The sequence below is a fragment of the Oncorhynchus tshawytscha genome, linkage group LG16 (genome assembly GCF_018296145.1).
Source record: "Oncorhynchus tshawytscha isolate Ot180627B linkage group LG16, Otsh_v2.0, whole genome shotgun sequence".
NCBI classification, from domain to species: Eukaryota; Metazoa; Chordata; class Actinopteri; order Salmoniformes; family Salmonidae; genus Oncorhynchus; species Oncorhynchus tshawytscha.
Window position 1 is genome coordinate 51,484,206 of NC_056444.1, and position 18,807 is coordinate 51,503,012.

The 18,807-nt window shown below is 43.7% G+C and overlaps 1 protein-coding gene across 2 annotated transcripts in view; it reads left to right on the forward strand.

The window, feature by feature from the left end:
• Positions 1 to 1,563: 1,563 nt before the first annotated feature.
• The window catches only part of LOC112233088 (nucleolar protein 4-like), a 130,080-nt gene continuing 112,836 nt past the window's right edge, over positions 1,564 to 18,807 (forward strand). Inside the window, exon 1 of one of the 2 annotated variants that reach the window (XM_024400495.2) lies at positions 1,564 to 2,694. In XM_024400495.2, the coding sequence (XP_024256263.2) occupies positions 2,356 to 2,694 (339 nt within the window). In that variant the 5' untranslated portion in view covers positions 1,564 to 2,355. The remainder of the gene's footprint in view (positions 2,695 to 18,807) is intronic. The other variant, XM_024400493.2, reaches the window with a different exon arrangement.

The window sequence follows — 18,807 nt, forward strand, 5'->3', positions numbered from 1 at the left end:
CCAGGGCAATCTCATTCTTTAAACAAACTCAATATTCAGCCAGGCCACTAACAATACATTACAAAAAAAAACTATTTCTCATACAGAATGCCAGTTTAAGGGTATGAAGAGGTTTGGGATGTCCTGTTCCAGGGCTTGTACACCCGGACAGGGCCCCTTCATTGACACAAACATTCTGTAGCAATTTGGGCACACAGTATCCATGCTCCTGTCTGTACCCACTCCAAGGTTACTCCCTGCCCCAAAACACAGCCTCCACTTGAATTGTTCCCAAGCATACGGCCTTTGACACAGCATTAGAAGCCCCTGAATTGATCAAACAGTCAAGTAACCATGTTAGTACTGGTATAAGTAGTGATTTTACCCAGATGGTTCTGTGTCCTCTATACACATATATGAAATACTTTATACTATACTTAAATAGTATTTTCATTAAATATATGGAGAATGACTTGCACTGTACGGTATGGGGATTACAGCGAGAGCTATAGGTTTTTCATTTTGGACAATGCACCTTGTATATTCTGTGAAGTATTTCATCAAGGGAAGCAGAAACAGTGGGTCAATATACTAGGTCATAAAATGCCATTGATCCAACATGATGTTCCATGGTCTGTGATTGGGCTGTAATGGGATCCCCAGTTTTACTGTTCATCTAAACTATTGGATGTTATGAGCTATTATCAATAGCAATAACAGTCTGGGTGTTCTTTAGGGTAAGGTAGCCTGTCCTATGTAGGCAAACTGAGAGTCTAGACTTTTGTTTTATCCATTACTATATGATATACTATACAGCTGGCATGTTGAGCATGTAGGCTACAAAATAATATGCATGGCCTGGTGAATGAAGAATGGGAATAGTTACAATCTTGAATTTGAGGACTCTTTTGAGTAAAATTGGGTATATTGGATGATGTGTGGTGGCCTCTCTATTTTTGTTGATGTGTGAGTGTTTTTGTGCTTTGCTTCAGTGATTACAAGATTACATCTGGACATTGGATGGAGCCACAAAGGGCCACTGACTGTTGAGAGAACTAAACAGTCAACTGAGATGTTTTTTGAAAAGAAACACAAAGATCAGGTGGAGTAAAGCTACTCCAGAACACACATTGCTGCTGCATGGGTTCAAATCCGGCACACTGCTTTTTCAACACATTCTCCCGTCTATCTCTTGACTATCCAATAAACATAAAATATGTGAGGAGCAGAATAATATCAATAATGAATAATAAATAATGATTAATCAATTAATTCAGACTTAATTCCATGACAGTATTTATAGTATAATTATGCTATATCAATAGGTTATCCCTTCATGACAATATGGATAGTGAAGAAATTAGATATTATTTTACAATAGACCAGTCATGTGCTTAGGCTATGCATGACTCAAACCCCTGCATTTTATAGAAATTATGTTTTTGATACAATGGGGCAAAAACATTAATTATTCACATGACCAATTGCCCATCAAACGTAAGAAACGGTGCCAACGGCTATTTGGTCCCGCATGGGACGGTCGCGCAACCCCGCTTTGTGTGCGTTTCGGCTACTGGGACTGCACTTCCTGGATTTCGGCGAGCCATTGCGCGCACCCATGTCCCATCGACGCGACGGAGTTCGTGTGGAGAAGAGCAAGAGCCTGTCCAAAATAATACCATTTTCTCATATTAAGGCTTATCTTAGGCTAGATCAATTTAACGCTTTATCCAGTAGAGAAACAGGAGAGACATCGATGCGCTTTGATTTCCGTCTACGTAAGACGGTTCGGGACAGCGGCGTTCTGGTCCGATTCAAACAGGTGGAACACGAATCAGGTGGAGTTGGGAGGAGGAGGGTATCACGACAGACCGGGCTGCTATAGCCATTCCTTCTAATTAGTTGTGGACCCGTGCTAAAATATGCACTCCTTATTCTAGCCTTACTTAACGTCAAATAGGCTACCACGTTTTGTTGTATCTGATATTCAAACGGCGAATCTTTATAGATTGGAGACCTTTAACACACAGGTGGGAGATACCCGTTTAATAGGACGGCACCTCTTTCAGTTCCTCGGCGCAGGATATGAGCTACTGACATTTGTTATTACCCTTTGGGACAGGAGACGAACGGTTTCCGCTAACAGGTGTGAGAGTACACCACTCGTTCATTGCCTGATACGGAATCCTTCCTCATTGTTCGCAGAAATATCAATCTAACTCGTATATGGCTCCCTTTCTAACCAGGAGAGGGACATTTAACAGTTAATTGAAATAAATCGATAAATCGAATAAAATAGTGCATTATTAGTGTTTGGAGTTATTTTTGAGACCCCGTCCTCCAATCTAAAGGGACACGGGACATCAGAGAGAAATCATGTCAACGAAAAAACCCAGCGTGGATTTACCCAAAAGGAGCAGAAGCCCGGTGGCGTTTGAAGGAGAGATTTTCGGCGAATTTCAGGACTGGTGTCTCCGTACTTACGGGGACTCGGGTAAAACAAAGACAGTCACCCGGCGAAAATACAATAAGATTCTCCAGACCCTTTCACACACCGATGAGTCGGACCCTGTCTACATCGAGAGCAACCACATCAACGCCAAATTCAAATTCTGGGTGAAGTCCAAAGGGTTCCTTGTTGGGACAATTCAAGGGGACCTGAACAAGAATGGAGCCGCCGACAGACCTGTCCTGTATGTCCCTATCAAGGCGACGGTTAGTAAATGTTCCTCTTTCCTACTGTGCGCGCAAATGTGTGTGCGCACTATGATGATGCCCATATTTTCCTATGTAAATATGTGTATGGAGTCCTGCTACTGCTCTACGACAACTTTCCCTGGCCCTTTGATCCAGTCCTTTCTCACTGTCATGGGTCGGGCAGTGCCATGCGCGCAGCGCTCTTATTACGACCCTTTTCGCGCAAATAGCATCGCCTAGACAATGATTTTGGCTCCAAAGAAAAATGAGACAACCCGGATGGCATGATAGTCCACTGTGCGTGTGCGCGCGTTTACACACACGAGGGCAAGCTTCCAAGCTATATTTTTTAATTAATTTTTTAAATCTGAGATATTTCATGCCGAGAATAGTCGTTTTGTCAGTTCCCACTATTTACATAGTGTTATTTATTTAGTCTCAAATCAATTAAATCCGGTTCATGCGCAATTTCCTAAAGCTCATCAATGATGAACATGGACATATGTGATGCATTGACGACATGGATGCAGCTGAAAGAAAATCATTGAATTTCACCCCTGTGTGCAGAGTGCTAGAAACTCATTCTAAAATTGTATCAGTGCAATTGTGTAGCCTGTTCTTTAAATGTTCTTCTAGTGGCTTTTGGTATTGCACGTTAAAGGGGAGAGGGGAGGGGGGGGACTTGAAAAGATAGACATCTGTGACTGTAAATGACAATGGAAACTAAATTCTAGTTTGTAGCGGTCCAGGTTCAGACAGGGGGACAACCACAGACCATTCATTTAGAGGATTTGTTACAAAGATGAATAGGTTACACATTTCAAAGCCACACAGTCACCTGCTGAGCTTGTGATGCAGCCGTTTGCTGCTGCTCCTTGCCTTTGCATCGAAGTCACATGAAAAGTTTGAGCTCCTGTCTTCTCCGCACTTGATAATGTGTCTGTCCTAGATTTGAAGAGGCTATTCTGAATCTCTCTCTCTCTCTCTCTCCCACATTGTACTGATTTCATTGAGGTTGTCTTAAAAGATTGAATAGAGAGTCTATTTAGGCATAAGGGACAGGCTTCTGGACTAGAGTCTGTTACTTCTGTCCCACGCAGGTTCTCTCTGATTGCATTCGAACCATTTGGTATTCAATAAACACCTCTAAAATACTTTGCAATCATAAAAAGGCATCTCAAATGGCACCCTCTTCCCTATATAGTCCACTACTGTTGACCAGGGACCAATACTTTTGACCCGGGAACATTGGGCTTTGGTCCAAAAATAGTGCACCAGGAGTAGGGAATATGGTGCAGTTTGGGAAGCACCCCCAAGACAGTCACATGACTTGTTGACTTGCTCAACTCTGACAGTAGGCTAATTTGAGCTGGCCGGCTACAGGACATTTTTGGAGGAGCTGTTAATCTGCTGTCAGCTAAACACAGAGACAACACCACTCATAACAGCATCTTGGCAGAAGCTAAGGCAGTAGCTGTAAGTCTGCTTTCTGTCTGAAGGCAGCAAGCAGGGTCATATTATGACTGATTGACTGTGAGACACAGCCTGCTCTCACCGAGTCCTGCTGCTATTCCATTGCTATTCTACTATAGTGGGCCGTGCCAAGCAGAGCGTGCAGTAGAGAGATGCTGAGCGATAGATCAACAGTGATGATGGGAAAAACAAATAATCTTAGCATCTTCAACAGCTGTAAAAAAAAAACACACACATTAAAAAAACCTCGAAAGTAAGTTTAAACCAAATATTGTATTGTTTGGTTATTAATGTTCAATGCCCTTTTTATATTAGAAGAAATCAACTGCCAATGTTAATTAATTAAGTGTTGAGACACTAGCCAATTCGTCCAAGGCTATCATTTAGGCTCCACCCAGAATCTGATCTAGGATATTTCACTTTAGGATATTTGGCTGCTATTATAGGCTATACTGTATGTTTGGTGTGTATGTGTATATGCATGTGTACATATGTACACTTTTTGTATTTCCTTCTCATTTCTTTATTCATTATTTATTATTTATTTTCTTATATTTTTTTGTGATGTTGCTCCCCCTGTGTGCTGCTTGTATGTACTGTTTATTTCTTGAAAAATGGTGATGGAGACAGTCTTGCTCACCTTCAGGGTTCTGTTGGGATGCATGAGCTTGCACCCTCACTGCTTGTTTTGTATTTGAGGTTTTGTCCACTTGTAAATTGGACTAGTATGCTGTGTGTGTGTGTGTGTGTGTGTGTGTGTGTGTGTGTGTGTGTGTGTGTGTGTGTGTGTGTGTGTGGAAGGGATGGATGTGGGGGATGTGTGTTTTAGCTGGGTAAATTGTTCTAAATTCGACAGTATGTATACATTTGGTGTGTGTGTGTGTGTGTGTACGTGAGATCCCTGAGTGAGCAGGTTGTAAATGTGTTCTAATTGTCAGTAGAGAGCTGTGGCCTGATAGGCAGTGTGTGGATGAATGAGGCCAGAGCTCTGGAAAGCTGCCTGAGGCTTGGAGAAACCTGGAAGGAAATGCCACACACACTGGTCCCACTCCCAGCGTGTGTGTGTGTTCACACGTGTGTAATACAAGAAAGTGTGTGTTAATGGAGCAAAAGTGTGTAATTCCCTCACATACCCGTTTATGCAACAGGCAGCTATGTAGGCCTGCTCCCTCTCACCTACTCATTCAAGGGTTTTTCTTTATTTTCTACATTGTAGAATAACAGTCAAGACATCAAAACTATTAAATAACACATATGGAATCATGTAGTAACCAAAAAAGTGTTAAACAAATTAAAATATATTCTAGATTCTTCAAAGTAGCCACCCTTTGTCTTGACGACAGCTTTGCACATGCTTGGCATTCTTGGGGTGGCAGGTAGCCTAGTGGTTAGAGCATTGGACTTGTAACCGAATCCCAGAGCTGACAAGGTAAAAAATCTGTTCTGCCCTACTGTTCTTAGGCTGTCATTGAAAATAAGAATTTGTTCTTAACTGACTTGCCTAGTTAAATAAAGTTAAAATAAAAATTATCTCAACCAGCTTCATGAGGTGGAATGGAATGCCTGGAATGCATTTCAATTAACCCGTAGTGACACCCCATCCCGTGTACGGGACCGTTGTCATCATCTGACACTAATTAGCATAACGCAACGGACATAAATTTTCCTAGAAAATATTCCTATTCATGAAAATCACAAGTGAAATATATTGGAACACAGCTTAGCCTTTTGTTAATCACCCTGTCATCTCAGATTTTCAAAATATGCTTTACAGCCAACGCGAGACAAGCATTTGTGTAAGTTTATCATAACCTAGCAGAGCATTTTGCCTTGCTAGCAGTAGGCAACCTTGTCACGGAAATCAGAAAAGCAATCAAATTAAATCGTTTACCTTTGATGAACTTTGGATGTTTTCACTCACGAGACTCCCAGGTAGACAGCCAAAGTTCATTTTTTCCCAAAATATTATTTTTGTAGGCGAAATAGGTTTGTTCTTCACGTTTGGCTGAGAAATCGCCCGGAAATTGCGGTCACTCCGAAAAATATTCAAAATTAGCTCCATAATATCGACAGAAACATGGCAAATGTTGTTTAGAATCCATCCTCAAGGTGTTTTTCTAATATCTATTCGATAATATATCCATTGGGACAATTCGTTTTTCACTAGGACCAATTGGAATAATGGCTACCTCTGTATTTTACGCGAGAATCTCTCTCGGAGCCACCATGTGACCACTTACGCAATGTGGCCGCCTATGGCTATTCTTCAACAGAAATGCGTAAAACTACGTCACAATGCTGTAGACACCTTGGGGAATACGTAGAAAGCGTAAGCTCGTTGCTGGTACATTCACAGCTGAATAGGGAGTCATTGGATCGCAGCGCTTTCAAAACCTGGGGCACTTCCGGATTGGATTTTTCAGGCTTTCGCCTGCAACATTAGTTCTGTTATACTCACAGACAATATCTTTACAGTTTTGGAAAGATTAGAGTGTTTTCTATACAAAGCTGTCAATTATATGCATATTCTAGCATCTTTTCCTGACAAAATATCCCGTTTAAAACGGGAACGTTTTTTTCCCAAAAATGAAAATACTGCCCCCTAACACCAAGAGGTTTTTAACAGGTGTGCCTTGTTAAAAGTTCATTTGTGGAATTTCTTACCTTCTTAATGCGTTTGCGCCTATCAGTTGTGTTGTGACAAGGTAGGGGTGGTATACAGAAAATAGCCCTATTTGGTAAAAGACCAGTTCCATATTATGTCATGAACAGCTCAAATAAGCAAAGAGAAATAACAGCCCATCATTACTTTAAGACATGAAGGTCAGTCAATACGGAAAATGTCAAGAACTTTGAAAGTTTCTTCAAGAGCAATGATGAAACTTGCTTTCGTGAGGACCGCATTTTTAAAAATGGAATGTTGGCATATTGGCCGGTAATTAAAACAATTTATGGAATCATTCCTCTAAAATGTGCTGATTAACTACAGTGGGCCATCCCAGCCTTGTGCAGGTCTACAATTGTATCCCTGATGTCCTTACACAGCTCTCTAGTCTTGGCCATTGCGGAGAGGTTGGAGTCTGTTTGATTGAGTGTGTGGACAGGTGTTTTTTATACAGGTAACGAGTTCAAACAGGTGCAGTTAATACAGGTAATGATTGGAGAACAGGAGGGCTTCTTAAAGAAAAACAAACAGGGCTGTGAGAGCCAGAATTCTTACTGGTTGGTAGGTGATCAAATACTTATGTCATGCACTAATATGCAAATTAATTACTAAAAAATCATACAATGTGATTTTCTGGATTTTTGCTATAGATTCCGTCTCTCACAGTTGAAGTGTACCTATTGTAAAAATTACAGACCTCTACATGCTTTGTAAGTAGGAAAACCTGCAGAATCGGCAGTGTATCAAATACTTGTTCTCCCCACTGTAGCTAACAAACATACAGTGCAGATAAATTCTTCAAATGCATTATTTTACATAATATCTAACCACAGCACTGCCAAACCATTGTTGACCAACTCCCTGACCAACATGGCTGACCTTCATCCTGTCATAAGAAGGTTCATGTCTGTTCAGGTATTCTAATGCCTAATTCTATGGGACAAGCCTAAAGTTAGAGAGACAGAAAAGGCTCAATCGAAAAGGCTCCTCTAGCACGATCTCTATAAGCAATGTGACTTTTAGCAACTGATAGCACGGGAAAGTAAATTGAGATGATAACAACGGAGAATAAGATCATGTGAATCATTGCTCAGGGGAACGACGGGGCGATGAAGGGCTTTTGTGAGGTTTTAGTGGAGGAGACACAGGTAGGGCTGTGGCAGTCATAAAATTTGGTCAGCCAGTGAGAATTGTGGCACATAACCGCCGGTCTCACGGTAATTTACCGTTAATTAACGTGAATAAATTTAGCATCTCCTGGCTTCCATGTACAGCCTGCAGGCCACTGATGCAGACCTTTGGAACATCTACATTTAAAAAAGTCTAATAAATCAACACCAATACAATAAATCCCTTATTTATTTTAGACGGGTCTAAAGAAACATGATATGAAGAAAATGTAGTCTATTTCAGAAGAACAGAATAGCATACTCTGAGTTGTCCTTATGTTAGGCCCTGATATGGCCATGCCATATAGCTGTGGGCTACACTAGTTCATTTAGCAGACAACATTTGCTTAGAATTCTGTGGCAATATTTTATATTATTTTATAGAATGAAGAATACAATTGAACATAGCTGAATAAAATAGAAAGGCTTTTTTCACCAAATGATTTTTGAGGGAGTGTGCACATGTGGCTGTTCTGTGTTGTGCTTATAACAAAAAAACAGGTCCTCCTATATACTTAATTTAGAGTTATTAATGTAACTATAGTTGTGATACAAACCTTGGGCAAATATGTTTTGAATTTTAATACGATCTAAGGCTTCATGATGTGACTCTAATGTTGATTTGAAAAAAGTTGCATGAAATGCATACACTCTGCTTTGTTTCTTGCGCAGGCTGCACACACTTTGTCAGTCTCTTATTCACAATTTGACAAGCACTTGATAATGCGTCAAATTTATCGGTGGCATCCCCCTAGTGTGTCTGTAATGCCTTCTAAAAAAATCCATGCCTTTTGCAGCCAGTGGCCATTGTGCCCTTGGGCTGAATATAATAATTATAATTTCCTTCTCTTGGCTGCGTGTTTCCGAAGCACTTCTCACTCACATGGCTCTCTCAGACATCTCAATTCTTATGAGCCAATGCCCATGTTATTGGGTACTTCTCACAGGCATCTATCTCCGGTCCGAAGTAGGCCAACAGTGAACACCGACACATCGGGAACTCAACTGCACACGTCCTTTTTATCGAATTCCGAGGCGCATATATTCACATTTGTTTTTCGTCAGCCAACAAGATGATAAAATGCCGCCGGAGAAGAAGGCAGACGTTTTACATGCCCCCAACCGATTGTTTTTTTGTTTGTTTATTTACGTTGTGTGTAACTTACTTTTGAACTTATTTTGTACATAATGTTGCCGCTACCATCTCTTATGACCGGAAATAACTTCTGGACATCAGGACTGCGATTACTCACCACGGACTGGCAGAATCCTTTTTTTCCCTTTAATGGGTCTGATGAACCCGACGCGAACGATATACTGCTTTCTCAGGAACAGGCCCAGATCCCCATGATTTGTGTGAAGAGGTGGTGGAGAAAAAGGGTCCGGAGGGCGGGCTGCCTTCTGAGAATTCCAAGGCGATTGAATAAACCCCCACTTCCTTCCATTCTGCTTGCAAACCTGCAATCTTTGGACAATAAAATAGATGACCTACGCAGAAGATTAAACTACCAAACTACATTCAAAACTGTAATATCTTATGCTTCACGGAGTCATACCTGAGCGACGACACTATCAACATAGAGCTGGCTGGTTATACGCTGCATCGGAAGGATAGAACAGCGTCGTCTGTTCAATCCTAACTTTTCTATCCCGAACTATGTATTTTTGTAAATAACAGCAGATGCATGATATCTAAGGGAGTCTCGCACTATTGCTCACCTGAGGAAGAGTATCTCATGATAAACTGTAGACCACACTATCTACCTAGAGTTTTCTTTTGTGTTTTTCATAGCTGTTTACATACCACCACCAAATTTTTTTTGTGCCCGTTTTCTCCCCAATTTCGTGGTATCCAATTGTTTTAGTAGCTACTATCTTGTCTCATCGCTACAACTCCCGTACGGGCTCGGGAGAGACAAAGATTGAAAGTCAACCAAGCCGCACTGCTTCTTAACACAGCGCGCATCCAACCCGGAAGCCAGCCGCACCAATGTGTCAGAGGAAACACCGTGCACCTGGCAACCTTGGTTAGCGCGCACTGCGCCCGGCTCGCCACAGGAGTCGCTGGTGCGTGATGAGACAAAGATATCCCTACCGGCCAACCCCTCCCTAACCCGGGCGACGCTAGGCCAATTGGGCGCGAACCCAGAGTCTCTGATGGCACAGCTGGCACTGCAGTACAGTGCCCTTAACCACTGCGCCACCCGGGAGGCTCGAATGAGCTGTATTCTGACATATGCAAACAGGAAAACGCTCACCCAGAGGCGGCACTCCTAGTAGCCGGGTGACTTTATTGCAGAGAAACTTAAATCCGTTTGACCAAATTTCTATCAGCATGTTAAATGTGCAACCAGAGGGGGAAAAAAACTCTGGACCACCTTTACTCCACACACAGAGACGCATACAAAGTTCTCCCTCGCCTTCCATTTGGCAAATCTGACCATAATTCTGTCCTTCTGATTCCTGCTTACAAGCAAAAATTAAAGCAGGACGCACCAGTGACTAGAAAAATTAAAAAGTGGTCAGATGAAGCAGATGTTAAGCTACAGGACTGTTTTGCTAGCACAGACTGGAATATGTTCTGGGATTCCTCCGATGGCATTGAGGAGTACACCACATAAGTCATTGGCTTCATCAATAAATGCATCGAAGACGTCGTCCCCACAGTGACCGTACGTACGTACTCCAACCAGAAATTACAGGCAACATCCGCACTGAGCTAAATGGTAGAGCTGCCGTTTTCAAGGAGCGGGACTCTAACCCGGAAGCTTATAAGAAATCCCACTATGCCCTCTGATGAACCATCAAACAGGCAAAGCATCAATACAGGACTAAGATCGAATCGTACTACACTGGCTCTAACGCTCGTCGGATGTGGCAGGCCTTGCAAACCATTACAGTGACACAAGCCTACCAGACGAGCTAAACTACTTCTATGCTCGCTTCGAGGCAAATAACATTGAAACATGCATGAGAGCACAAGCTGTTCTGGAAGACTGTGATCACGCTCTTCACAGCCGATGTGAGTAAGACATTTAAACAGATCAACATTCATAAGGCCTCAGGGCCAGACAGATTACCAGGACGTGTACTGCAAGTATGCGCTGACCAACTGGAAAGTGTCTTCACTGGCATTTTCAACCTCTCCCTGTCCGAGTCTGTAATACCAACATGTTTTAAGCAGACCACCATAGTGCTTGTGCCCAAGAACACGAAGGTAACCTGCCTAAACAACTACCTGTAGCCATGAAGTGATTTGAAAGGCTCACATCAACACCATTATCCCAGAAACCCCAGACCCACTCCAATTTGCATACTGCACCAACAGATCCACAGATGATGCAATCTCTATTGCACTCCACATTGCCCTTTCCCACCTGGACAAAAGGAACACCTATCTGAGAATGCTATTCATTGACTATAGCTCAGCAATCAACACCATAGTGCCCTCAAAGCTCATCAATAAGCTAAGGACCCTGGACCTAAACACCTCCCTCTGCAACTGAATCCTGGACTTCCTGATGGGCCGCCCCCAGGTGGTAAGGGTAGGTACCAACATATCCACCACGCTGATCATCAACACAGGGTTACCTCAGGGGTGCGTGCTCAGTCCCCTCCTGTACTCCCTGTTCACTCATGACTGCACTGCCAGGCACGACTCCAACACCATCATTAAGTTTACTGATGACACAACAGTGGTAGGCCTGATCACTGACAACAACGAGACAGCCTATAGGGAGGAGGTCAGAGACCTGGCCGTGTGGTGCCAGGACAACAACCTCTCCCTCAACGTGATCAAGACAAAGGAGATGATTGTGGACTACAGGAAAAAGAGGACCGAGCACGCCCACATTCTCATCATCGGGGCTGCAGTGGAGCAGGTTGAGAGCTTCAAGTTACTTGGTGTCCACATCACCAACAAACTAACATGGTCCAAGCACACCAAGACAGTCGTGAAGAGGGCACGACAAAACTTATTCCCCCTCGGGAGACTGAAAAGATTTGGCATGGGTCCTCAGATCCTCAAAAGGTTCTACAGCTGCACCATCGAGAGCATCTGGTTGCATCACTGCCTGGTATGGCAACTGTTCGGCCTCCGACCGCAAGCACTACAGAAGGTAGTGCGAACGGCCCAGTACATCATTGGGGCCAAGCTTCCTGCATCCAGGACCTATATACCAGACAGTGTCAGAGGAAGGCCCTAAAAATTGTCAAAGACTCCAGCCACCCTAGTCATAGACTGTTCTCTCTGCTACCGCACGGTAAGCGGTACCGGAGCACCAAGTCTAAGTCCAAGAGGCTTATAAACTGCTTCTACCCCCAAACTATTAGACTCCTGAACACCTAATCAAATGGCTACCCAGACTATTTACATTGTCCACCACTCCCCCTCTTTTACACCGCTGCTACTCTCTGTTATCATCTACGCAAAGTCACTTCAATAGCTCTACCTTCATGTACATATTACCTCAACTAACCGGTGCCCCCCCGCATATTGACTCTCTACCGGTACCCCCCCTGTATATAGTCTCACTATTGTTATTTTACTGCTGCTCTTTATTTACTTGTTACTTTTATTTCTTATTCTTATCCGTATTTCTTTAAACTGCATTGTTGGTTCGGTGCCTGTAAGTAAGCATTTCACTGTAAGATACCTGTTGTATTTGGCACATGTGACTAATACAATTTGATTTGAAGATGAGTAGACCTAACAAACAGCAAATGCACCAGAAAGATGATGGTGTCCTCCTATTTTTAATAGAGGCCATCAAAACTCTGTTTTCTTACGTAATTGCATAGCCTATAGAAATGTTGAGCAACATGATCTCATGAGCTCTCATGAAGTGTTTGATTTGATGTTTGGATTATATTTACATTTATGTCAGAGTGATTAGATGGACAATAGAGTGCTGAGTACCAGGCTGTTAGCAAGTTGGGTAGGCTACTAATGACCATCAGAGCTAGGAGATGCCTAGTTACCATGACTAAACGGTCATGTAGAATTTGACTGCGGTCATGACTCATGACGGCCGGTGTAGCCGTAATACGGTCACAATAACAGCTCTAGACACAGGTGGCCTTTTAACACTACTGACCCGAACTGATCCGAACTGTGCTGGCCTGGTTCCGCATCTACCATCGTTGCTGGAACCATCCTATTACTGGAAAAAATAGCAGAACCAGCACATTAGGGTTTAGGTCGATACAATAGTGTGAAAAGGGTAATGTTGTGATCTTATTATAAGAGAGAGTGGATGGAGACCGCAGGACAGAGTGGTAGCACAGTAGTAGCACACCGAAAAACAGAGAGAAAAGTGAGGTAGGCACATCATTAAGAATAGCGAGAAAAACAAAACAGGGGACAAAGAGAGTGAGAGAGAGAGCGAGAGGGACAGAGAGAGAGAGAGGAAGATAAGTGTGTGTGTGTGTGTGTGTGTGTGGCTTAGAGGAAGCAGCCCCACAGCTTAGCCATCACATGCAGTTGACACCAGCGTCTCAGTGGCTCCTATTAATAGGTCTTAACGTTTTTCTCCTTCCTTCGTTTTGCTGTCTCTGTCTTCTCTCTCTCTATCCCCCTCTCCCTTTCTCTTTCTCTCTCTCTACCACCTGCTGCACCTGCTCTTAGAGGGGGCTGACTTAGTTAAGTGCAGTTTGATCAACTGTTGCTGCTCTGTGCCCATGCTCTTCTCAGGCCGCTGTCTGTCAGCTGCCTTCTTTAACCACAACCAGAGAGGGACGAGAGGATAGAGAGAAAGAGGGAAGAGAAGCATGTGTGTGTTCTGTTTATACACAGACTTGAGTAACATTTGGCCGTCAATGAGCTTTTCTTAATGTCCGTGTATCAAGCGTCTCAGGGTGCTAATCTAGGATAAGGTCCCTCGTGGACATGTAATTGTATTCGTTGTGATCTAAATCGGCACCCTTACTCTGAGACGCTTGATACGGCTCCAGTTTAGCTGTTCTTCGATCAGATAGTAAGAGTAGGAAGTGAGGATTTCTGCAGTAGGAGTCAGTCAGAAGGTTATCGAAAACGGTTGAACGAGATGTCGTCCGTCAGTGGAAACAGGAGACAGATGGGCATCTGAGGTTTTTGTGTGTGGCACCATATGCAATTACCAGTAATACAGCAAATCATTCGACATAGGGTCACATGAGCGTCTGTCCTGGTCGGAGCTGTGTACGGCAACAGCCCCACACTACAGGGCCATGTTCATTAGTCACCAAACGTAATAAAACAAACTGAAAATGAAAGAGGACTGGAGCTGGACTGGTCTAATAAGAAATGTTTTCTGTTGGGTGCCCTAATGAGCATGACCCAGGGCTCAGTCACAACCTATCCTCTACTCTCATGTGCTGAGGGGGGGAAACAGGATAATAGAAATATAGTGTACAACACAGGAAACTGAGATGGCTCTAATCAATTGTTTAGAGTTAGTTTTACACAGACAGGACACACAAACTCTCTGCCTGTTTTGCATGTGTTTGAGGAGCATTTTGTGTGTTCATGCATGACGCATGCTCATGCAGGGGGTGTATGATGGGAGGATGCACTGTATGTTTTTATGTGTGTGTCTATTTTCCACCCCCCCCCCCTCTCCTTGGTTCTCCTTCTCCCGCTGCTCTCCGTGGCGGTGACGTGTCGATGGCCTAGGGTTTAATGGTGGCCCGCGGGGTAACTTAATTGGGACGGCCCCCATATCAGACCTGGGATCTCTCTAATCTCAAAGGGGCCCTTATCCTGCAGAAATAAATACAACTAAATTGATGTGAATGGGTAGGCCTCTGGTTGTGTGACACCCCCCGCCCCCCCCTCCTCCATGCCTGCCCCTGCTCTCTGAGGCATGGTGCGTCTGTTCCTCTGTTGAGGGGTGGTAGGAGGGCAATGAGGGAATGGCCGGGGTGAAGCAGAGGGCATGCTCCCCTCTCTGAACCGAGGGGCTAAAGTCACATTGGTCACCCAGCGAATGTCACTCTGCAGCGGGGCAGAGTAGGGCGGGAAATGGTTATGGCCAGGTTGTGGAGCTGGGGCAGTTGAGGTGAAATAAAAGATTCCCTAAGGCACGTGCCCCCTCAGATTTGTCCTAATTTCAGAGGTTAAATTAATGACTAAACTTCATTTTTTAAGCCCATGTTTCATAATATTAATTATTTATAAAAAAAGATCTGTCATCCATTTGCCCTAGAAAGGTGTTCTTTCCAAGGTGCACGAAGCAAAGAGATAGATATTCCCACACATAATAGGGAGACACGGGATCGCATTCAAATGTATGCAAGGTTTGAAATGGTTATGTTTTAGTCAAACATTATATCTGCTTGGGCTTCTTGCGGTCAATTTGCAGTCTAAAAATGATTTGTAATTCCGTTCCCGGCCCCCCGACCATCCGCTCAGGAAAAAAACAGCCCGCAGCTGAATCTAGTTGATGATCCTTGCGCTATCACGTGCAGTATCGTCAGTGGAGGAGCAGAGAGAGTGTAGCGTAACACACACAGCGTGTGATTTGATTTTAGCTGCCAGGGTTGGGCAGGAGGTATGTTTGTAAATGAATTTGATCAATAGCCTATTGATGAATTTTTGATGAATTAAAAAAAATATATATATATATATGTTTTGTTTCTCTAATACTAGCCACCTAGCAATTTTATGAAGTCGGAATTCATAAATAATTTCCACTGTGAAATTCATAGCGAGAGCTATGCATGCAAAGATTGACATACATTTAGATGTGTGACATACCAGTGTTATACTAAACTCCTAAGTAAACGTTCTTAAGGAATCAATGTGCATTCATTCATTAAAATGACAATTGAACAGGTAAAGAGGTATGTTTAGATAACCTATGCAGAAAAATGGACTCTAGAAAGCAGGAGAAAGCTGCAAAATTCTCCAACTTTGTGGGGGGAATACTTTGTGCCCCCTCTTAAATAATGGGTGCATGGTTACATCCACAAAGATACATACTGTATGTTTGTTCTATGTAATTCTTTGGCTACGTCATTGTTTAATTTTCACTGTGGTACATAGCAGCAGGCTTTAGCCAATCAGGTCCCTAAACCTCTCCTCCCGCTCTTTGTCGGGACCCTGCCTGAGATCCAAACAATAGGTGACTGCACCACCCTGCCCCTCTCACTACCCTTATCTACCCTGTCTGGCCTTGTTCAAACACACAGCCTCCTATGCTCCTTATTTTCTCTCCCCCAACACACACTCTCCTCTCTTTTTACAATGACCTCCACACGCTCACTCACTCACTCACTCACTCACTCACTCACTCACTCACTCACTCACTCACCTACTTTCGCTCTCTCCTGGAGCTTTCAGTAGCCACCCATTTAGGTGTGCTGCACTTATCAAAAACACCCCCACACCCCCTCCACCCCACCTAATACCCCAACCTCGTCTTTGTAGTATCATTCAAACAAGAGTGTCACATATCAGACAGCAGGATGCAGGCGGACCTCTGTGACCCCCCCCCCCCTTCCCCACCAGAAGGTGGTGGGTTGGAGGAACACTAGGACAGGTGCTCCAATGTGGTGACCAGAATTCAGGGTGAATGTCATTGGTGACCACAGTAAGTAGGTGACCATAGTGTTAGCGATGTGTATAAAACACATTCGAGCCTCACTGTCTCGTGCAAAGTCAACTGCTGTCTTCTAAGAGGTAAACATCATGCGTGGTATTGTGTATGGATGTGTTTTGGATGGAGAGTGAAGATGAGCTCCACGCTAATGGGGAGATCCTCCCTGGTGTTGTGTACGCGCCCACACCCCTAACCTCCCAAGACCGCGGGTGTGTGTGGACAGCTACCTGCTGGCTGTGCAGCTGTAAGTCGTTGACTGGCAGTAATTGTGTTACTTTGGAGTCCTGGGTTACAGAGAGAGGGAGGGAGGGGAGGGGGGAGAACGACAGAACAACAGAGAGACTGGATGGGGCAGGAGATTAGTTTGTTTTCTTTGGCCACAGGCCACCTATAGTATAACAAAATCCACTTCATTTAGAGTGGGTTCAATGGAGGAGCCATCCGAAGTGTCCCGGGGCTGTTCCGTATATCTGAGGTTCGATCTGGAGCGTTCTGGGGGTTTGTGTATTTTGGTGTGTGAGATTTGTGTATTTCTGTGTAGGATAGTGCTTTTGAATGATTTCGTTCAATCAGTTCGGAATTTATGAAACGTACCTCTGATAAAGGAAATGCACACTGTGCCTTGGCAGACATAATAATAGCAGTCCCTCTGTACAATTAAAGGCATACTTCACTCAAAGTCTATGGTATATGAGCATTCTCACGTCCAAATCATCTATAGGTAACTTAATTGAGTTACATTATACATTTTTTATACTTTAGGATGCTTTGGACATGATCATAAAATTCTACTATAGGTACCATTGACTTGCATCGGATTTATGCCACAAATGCTCAAAAGTATTTTGAACAGTGGCCAGGTAAACAAAACCAATGCATGGATTGCTGTCATACCTTCTCCATAGACCGCTTACAGGGTAAGGAAACCAATATGCCATTTTGTCATTTGGCTGAACTATCCATGAAGCGGCATATTAATCAAACAGCATAGCAGGCAGGGAGACCAGAACGGCAGCCCCGGCTATGTGTTATGAAGCCTGTGTGATCTGCTCTTTAAAGGAGAAGAAAATATCTATCGACAGTATATGGAGCTTCACTGTGTGTGCTGAAACAGGCACGGTGGTGGAACGGATTGATTTGGACTCTCCTCTTAGATAATCAGGGCTAGATTGCAATCTCTGTGAAATGACTGTCTGGAAGAAGACGTAGAGGGCTGTGGTGTAGTGTGTACGTGGGTCTGGATCTGAGGGTATAAATGCACACTCAGGGTGTGTCCGAAATGGCACCCTATTCCCTATATAATGCACTACTTTTGACCAAAACCCTATAGGGTTTTGCCTGTAAGCACAGTACATGCCAGGGTCCAGGGGTAAAGATGTCAGAAGTTCGCTATCTATCCCATAGAGCAGGGAAGAATTCTCAAATCTAACTCTTGGGCCTGCTGGCTGTCTTTTCTTCCAGGTAGTTGATTGACTGATTCATTTGATCAATGCAATTGCCCAGATTCTACTCACTTGGTGTCTCAGGTCTGAATCAACCCCTGTTTAAAGGCTGAGAAATCAAATCAGCATGGGCATCATGCTTATGACCTCAGGGGCTGGAGAAAACATGATAGTGTGCACCGACACTCGTCTTATAACTCACTATCTGTGAGTGTGTGTGATAGGGTCATTGAATGGTTTTAACCAATGATTTATAAGCTCAGCAAAAAAAGAAACGCCCTCTCACTGTCAACTGCGTATATTTTCAGCAAACTTAACACGTGTAAATATTTGTATGAACATAAGATTCAACAACTGATACAAACTGAACAAGTTCCACAGACATGTAACTAACAGAAATGGAATAATGTGTCCCTGAACAAAGGGGGGGGGGGATCAAAAGTAACAGTCAGTGTCTGGTGTGACCACCAGCTGCATTAAGTACTGCAGGACAGCTCCTCCTCATGGACTGCACCAGATTTGCCAGTTCTTGCTGTAAGATGCTACCCCACTCTTCCAGCAAGGCATTTCTGGGGGGAATGGCCCTAGCCCTCACCCTCAGATCCAACAGGTCCCAGACGTGCTCAACGGGTTTCAGATTCGGGCTCTTTCGCTGGCCATGGCAGAACACTGACATTCCTGTCTTGCAGGAAATCACACACAGAATGAGCAGTATGGCTGGTGGCATTGTCATGCTGGAGGGTCATGTCAGGATTAGCCTGCAGGAAGGGTACCACATGAGGGAGGAGGATGTCTTCCCTGTA